The sequence below is a fragment of the Astatotilapia calliptera genome, chromosome 20 (assembly GCF_964374335.1).
Source record: "Astatotilapia calliptera chromosome 20, fAstCal68.1, whole genome shotgun sequence".
NCBI classification, from domain to species: domain Eukaryota; kingdom Metazoa; phylum Chordata; class Actinopteri; order Cichliformes; family Cichlidae; genus Astatotilapia; species Astatotilapia calliptera.
This window is the reverse complement of record NC_137441.1, coordinates 23,522,580-23,529,532: the sequence shown is the minus strand read 5'-3', so window position 1 is coordinate 23,529,532 and position 6,953 is coordinate 23,522,580. Positions and strand designations below refer to the sequence as shown.

General features: G+C 48.8%; 1 protein-coding gene across 1 annotated transcript; it reads left to right on the top strand.

Annotated features, from left to right (window-relative positions):
• The first annotated feature begins 856 nt into the window (after window positions 1-856).
• Window positions 857-2,129, top strand: LOC145423053 (uncharacterized). The gene has a single exon (XM_080295159.1). The coding sequence runs from the start codon at window positions 930-932 to the stop codon at window positions 2,127-2,129; it is 1,200 nt and encodes a 399-aa protein (XP_080151285.1). The 5' UTR covers window positions 857-929.
• The last annotated feature ends 4,824 nt before the right edge of the window (window positions 2,130-6,953 follow it).

The window sequence follows — 6,953 nt, the reverse complement described above, 5'->3', positions numbered from 1 at the left end:
AGATTAAACAGAACTCCTTATTTTCACTAAGTGGAGGCACCGCCAACATTAAGATTTCTAAGTACAAAGGTTAAAACTGGTTAGCTATCGTTTCTCCTGTTTACCAATAAAATAAGTAACGTACCCAGGGCCCCGCTCAGAGTACTATCACCATCTTAACCGAGGGTTAATCCAGAGCTACTTGAGTTGGGTGCTACACATTGGAGGCACCGCTGGGATTGTTTTGTTGTATTATATAACTTTTAAGTTACCACTAAATCTGCTGTAACCTTAAAGTGACTAAGAGTCACACTGGTCCTAAAAGGTAATTTTAATTTATTTCTTGTCTTCCCCCTACAAAGTAAGTTGTTAAAACTATGGCCACTAAAAGTAATGTTTCACAACCAAATCTTGCAAATTGGTGCAGAGGTGAAGGGCTTGATCAGGCACATGCCATCCTAGTTCTTGGAGTGTCTGAAGAGGAAGAAATATCCACAGTAGAAGAAACACTCGAACAAGTAAAAACCTTGGGCAAGGTAAGAGTAAGAGGAAAATTTTTTGATGCCAATAATCAAACCCTGACCATGTTATGTGAATGCCGTCAAGAAGTCGATCCTACCAAAGTTCCACCAGAGGTGATTTCCTTTAGAGAAGGAGGTAAATGGAAAATAGTTGTTGCGGAACAAGAAACAAACTCTGACCTATTCACAGAGAAGTTGGACAGATTTCTACATGATGAAGGGAAAACATTGGAGGATGTTAAAAGACTATGTGATCCTAGCACCTCATGGAACAGCAACCCTGAGTCAATCATTCGGGCGGTAGGTGATGTTTTGCAGTCCAAGCCAAATGAAAGCCAGTCATACCGTAATTTTAGAATCTTCTCTGGAGTCCACCCTACTCCACCTGGTGAAGACAATTTAGACAGCTGGTTAGAACAAGTAAAGTTCATGACTGATGAGTATGAGTGCTCAGATAAGGAGAAACGCAGAAGGATTATTGAGAGTCTCAAAGGGCCAGCGCTGGAGATCATTCAAGCAGTGCGCATGTCTAATCCCATGGCAAACCATATGGATTACTTACAGGCATTGGAAAGTACCTTTGGAACCTCAGAATCCGGTGAGGAATTGTATCTCACATTCAGAGCTATGCATCAAAGACAAGGTGAGTGCTTGTCTAACTTCTTGCTGAGACTGGAAAGATTACTGAACAAAGTAGTGCAAAAAGGAGGCCTACAGGTAGATGAAGCCAACAGAGCAAGACTTGAGCAACTCATTAAAGGTGCCACTGAATCAGACTTCATGCTGCTTCAGCTAGGTCTAAGAGATAAGCGAAATGATCCCCCGACATTTTTAAGCCTACTCAAAGAAATTCGAGAAGAAGAGGAGCGTGAAGCTGCAAGACAAAAACTCAAAAAACCAGCACAGAGACCGCATGTGCATGCAGTGCAAGTAGCAAGTGAAACAGACTCTAAAGGCTGTCAGCAACATGATTTTCAGTCCGAAATTCAGGAGCTAAAAGAAAAGCTGAAAGAGCTCAACAAGCAGTCTCATTCTACAGAGTCAAGCCACAAAAAGATGTCCAGAGAAAAGAAAAAAGAGAAATCAGACACAAGCAGCGAAGTGCAACAGTTAAGAAAAGAAGTCAAAGAGCTGAAAACACAGTTAAGTGTAATGTCAGTAAAGCCACAACATTATGCAAAAGAGAGAGGCCATTATTCTAAGTCCAAAGGAGACTTTAGTCCAAAGTCATCTACCTTTAAGCCAAAGAGTAGTAAAGAGTCAGATAATTTCTGCTACAGATGTGGAGAAAATGGCCATTTTGCAAACAAATGTACAGCTCCGGAGAATGCTCAAAAGGTAATCAAAAAGCTTATTCATCAAGTGCATGGAAGCCCACATGGACAAAGTCAAAGTACAGACGCTCAAGATCAGTGTGTTGCCCAAGTTAATACTACCAATGTTCCAACTCAAAGTGTCAACATACCGGAAGGTCTTATCGGTCCATCATCCATAGCTCCTATTAAGGTCAATAACATCTCATGCCATGGTCTCATGGATTCAGGGTCAACAGTGACCATTATCTTTGAGGATTGGTATAGAGCCAACATACCAACAGTCCAATCTAGCCATCTGGGGCCTATCAGCTGAGTCCTATCCCTACCATGGGTATGTAGTAGTAGAGATAGAGTTCCCTGAGGATGTAGCAGGTGTCAAGGGTCCCCTTAACGTCCTCGCTCTCGTCTGTCCTGAGGCCCCACAAGGTCATGAAACCCCTGTAGTGGTTGGTACCAACGCTTTTCTTTTCAGCCGCCTATTTCAGCTGTGCAGAGATAGCGGTAGTGAGAACAAAGTCAGCTCCATGAGGATACAGGCAGTTTATGACAAAATCCAAACTCAGTCCCTAGGATCCCATGCAGCCGACGATCCCATAGGGCAAGTGAAATGGCAAGGTCCAGGGCCACTTACCATTGCTCCGGGAAAAAAATGTTATGCCACGTGTAAAGTAGAGCAGAAAAGAACTAAACCCCAAGATGTTGTTTTGGTCGAAGCACCTGCCATGCCCCAACTCCCATCCGGCGTGTTGGTCCAGCCAGGTGTTCTCCGTGAAAGTGACATGGATGAGAACAGTTTCATCGTTCTATTACATTTTTTTTTTTTTTTTTTTAAATGACATCAGAAACAGCAGTATGCGACATTACGTGATGGCAGAGCTTCAGTTCATCCTTTGTCATTTTTTTTTTTTTTTTTTTTTAATAGGACAGGGGGAATGAATGAGAGAAAGAGGGGGAGAGAAAGAAAGAAAACCAAAGGGGAGAAGAGACGGTGAGAAGGGGGGGGGAAGAGAGAGAAAAAAAAAAAGAACTCCTGGGTCACCTGTATGGAGAAAAAAAAAAAACAAACAAAAAAAACAAACAGAGGAGACAGCAAACAACAAAGAGCAACATAATAATAGAGAAAACAAAGCACCATCACAATAAACTAGGTAGTCATAGATATCAATATTTACTAAATAATAAACGATATTGTGCAGCACGCAAGATAGACAGCGCACAGTGTGCTTTGAGGCAGCAGCCAAGAAAGCTTTAGTCCGCGTCTGTGAATACCCATGTGTGCATACCTGTGTGGATCAGCATGCTTGCATTCCAAAGGTTTCTCCATGTAATGATCTGCTAGGGAGTGTGGGGGGGCCACAGCCCCGTCCTCCAGGGTGTGAAGTGGGTATGGAGGAGATCAAAACTCCAGACATCCAGAGGCCCCCAGAACACAAGAGACCATGGAAGACCAACAGAGGGGCAGCCGCGCCACTGTTCCAGTAAGAGCTGAGGAGAGTCCCAGATGAGGGCTCGCCCAGCAGCCGCGGAGCAGAAGTCAGGGGGAGTTGCAGTGACGCGCCCGTGAGCTCCGCCGGCCCCCAGCTGCGCCTGAGTGACCGAGCCCCAGGCCGAGAGGCCGGGGGCACCCCACCTCCAAAGGGGCCCGAGCGAGCCCCAGGCCCCAGGCCCCGACAAGCGGCCGCCAAGGAGTGAGCCGGTGTGTACCCGGACGCCCACCCCCAGATACAAAGAACCACCAACACACCGACACCTGAGGGAGTCCGCCACCGGCAGGGGAAGTGGTGGTGGGTGGAGATAGGCCTCCAAACCTTGGAGGGCCTGAGGTGTCCCCAGAGAGGTGGCGTCTGATACCCAACCTGACATATAGACACAGACATACGGGCACACACAGACACAAACATCCATTCCCACCCTCATGCTCTCATATGCACTCACTCCACACTCAACCAACGTGGAGACAGACATAAAGAGACGCTGTACACACAATCACACTCCCCAAGCGTACTCTACAAACCGGGTCTAGGTACCCTTGCCCCTGGAGGGGGGAATTGCACCCAGACCCAGGTGGTGTTACCCTTTTCCCTGCGGTGGGGAGAGGCAGACCACCCCGACTCCGCAGCAGCAGGGAGGCCCCACACCCCAGACCGCAGTCGGACGGCCAACTCCTCCTACTAGCCCTCCCGCTCCAGCAGGCCGCAGAGAATGGGGGTGAGAGAAGACTCCAAACCTCCCTCCACCCGCTCATTGTAGTGTTGATGCATATGTGTTCTAAGGTGCAATTAAAACCCAGGAGGGCATGGAGCTACCTGCCAAGGAGCAGCAGGTAAGCGCATAGTCCCTCCTGCTAGCCCTCAATGACTAAGTGTATTTAAAATTGAGAGGTGGGCAACGACGTCAGGGGTGAGGTATACACCCTGATGGTATTTTGGACTCCGTGATTGTGCCCACCCCCAAGATCCTATATGTATGTGTAATGAGAGTGTGAATAATGTGAATGTCTAAGTTGTGGGATAAAATTGAGGCAGAGGCAGCCAGAAGGGGACAGGGGGGGGGGGGGGGTAGCCTCCTCTGCACCCTGGTGACATACCCCCACTCCAAGGCCCTGCATGTGTGAGTGGTTGTGGAGGAGCGGGAAGAGGGAGGCAGCTGGAGATGGGGAGGGAAGGAAGGGAGGGGCAGGTAACCCCTCCCTGGGGCCAGCTCCCCCGCTGACCCCAGTAGGCACTCCCACCCTTCGCGACCCGCCAGGGAAGGGGGGCCCAGGCCCATCAGACCGGGGCCCAGTGCAGTAGCGCCCTCCGGCTCCACAGAGCCCTGGATAGTCCACCCAACCCCACCACAGAGAAAACTGCACCCACCCCACCATCCACACATCTTCCAGACTACATAAGACGGTAAACGCCCAGGCTGAGATCTTCCTCCACCTCTCCTGTATCTCCCCCTCCTGCAGAGAGTTCCTGAAGAGAAGAAAGCTCCTGCAAGATGTGACCATCCCCCCCACCAGTTGAAGAGCCCCCCAGGCGGCTCGACGCACCGGCGGCACCCTGCTCCAGGGCCAGGCCCCCATGCACCCACCCGCCCACAACCCCGGCAACACACCAACCAGGACCCAAGCCCCCGAGGCCCGGCCCGGGCCCCAGCCCAGAGACGCAGTGCCCCCAGAACCTCACGCCCATCCCGGACCCACCCAGGGGCAGCCAGGTTGCCAGGTCAGTAACCCACGTCCGTCAGCACAGACCCTCCCCTAGCCCCGCTGCACGCAGCCGCGAGGAAACAGTCACCTGAGAGCCAACAGAGCCCCCAACCGGACGTGACCGCTACCCCGGGTTGAGCCCCCCAAGGAAGATGCCTCCGGGGAACCCCCCGACGCCCTAAGCCTGTCCCTACCCCCTCACCAGTCACAACAGTGAAGGCGGGACCAAATTATGACCCCCCACCCCCACTAGGTGATGGAGCTGATAAAAGGGGCCCAGAGCAATTGATCTAATGTGGTGGCAGAGGCTGTGTCAAGACTAATGTAATCTAATAGATAATTTCTATATTGGTTAGAATTAAGATTATTTTTATTTTTCCAGTTCATGAGGACTGTTTTCTTGGCTATGCATAGGGCAGTGAAGATCATATGGGCTATATTCTTTTCTGAAGTGACATTATCTAAGCTGCCCAGTAGACACACTAAGGGGGAAGTTGGAATGTTACATTTCAGACACTTTGATAAGTCTTCACATATCTCGCGCCAAAACTTTTGCACTGGTGGACAGAACCAAAGAGCGTGGATGTAATTGTCTGGTGTATTGCCTTGACAGTGTGAGCAGTTGTTGGAAGATGTAAAGCCCATCTTGAACATCATCGTTCTATTACAGAATGAGTCAGAAAAACCCACCTCTATCCAAGTTGGCACAGTTATTGCCGAGATGCATGCAATGGATGTAGTCACCGACCCTAAAGTTTTAGAACCTGAAGCTAGTACCGTAGCTCCCGAACTTTTTGATTTTGGTGACTCTCCTGCCCCTCCAGAATGGAAGAAAAGACTACAGCAAAAGCTAGCGCAGAGACGTAATGTTTTCTCTCTTGATGAATGGGATGTGGGGTTAGCTAAAGACGTAGAACATAATATCCGCCTTAGCAACTCTACCCCCTTCAGAGAGCGTTCACGTCGTTTAGCTCCGGCTGATATTCATGATGTACGACAACACCTACAGCAGCTGTTAGCTGCAGGCATTATCAAAGAGTCTCGAAGCCCATTCGCATCACCTATTGTTGTAGTGCGAAAAAAGAATGGCTCCATCAGAATCTGCATCGACTACAGAACTTTGAACAGTCGTACTATCCCCGACCAGTATACCATCCCTCGTATTGATGACGCCTTAGATTGTCTTACAGGCAGCAAATGGTTCTCAGTCCTCGATCTTAGGAGTGGGTACTACCAAATTGCCATGTCCGAGCAAGATAAGGAAAAGACTGCATTTATCTGCCCCCTGGGGTTCTATCAATTTGAACGAATGCCACAAGGCATCACAGGAGCCCCAGCCACTTTTCAGCGGCTCATGGAGAAGGCAGTGGGTGATATGCACCTTCTTCAAGTCCTAGTGTACCTTGACGACATAATCGTCTTTGGTAGAACACTCGAAGAGCATGAGCAACGTCTCCTCAAAGTCTTAGATCGCCTTGAGGAGTTTGGTCTGAAATTGTCACTTGACAAATGTCAGTTCTGTCAGTCCCAAGTCAAATATGTTGGTCATATTGTCTCAAAAGATGGTATAGCCACGGATCCAGAAAAAGTAGAGGTTGTCAGGAACTGGCCAGAGCCAACAGATCTGAAAACCCTTCGCTCATTCCTTGGTTTCTGTGGGTATTATCGCAGATTTATTGCAAATTATTCAAGCATAGTCCGCCCATTAACTGAGCTTACCAAAGGTTATCCACCTACTCAGAAAAACAAGCGATCTCAAACCAAATACCCAACCAAAACGTACCTCAAACCTTCTGAGCCATTCAAAGAGCGATGGGACCACTCCTGTCAAGCCGCATTCAGAAAAATCATTGAATGTCTGACCAATGCCCCTGTTTTGGCATTTGCAGACTCCACTAAACCTTATGTCCTACATGTGGATGCTAGCCTGAATGGGTTAGGTGC

What these genes read in the sequence shown, in the direction of transcription:
- LOC145423053 (XM_080295159.1), top strand. Translation starts at nt 930, where the DNA reads ATGACTGATGAGTATGAGTGCTCAGATAAGGAGAAACGCAGAAGGATT.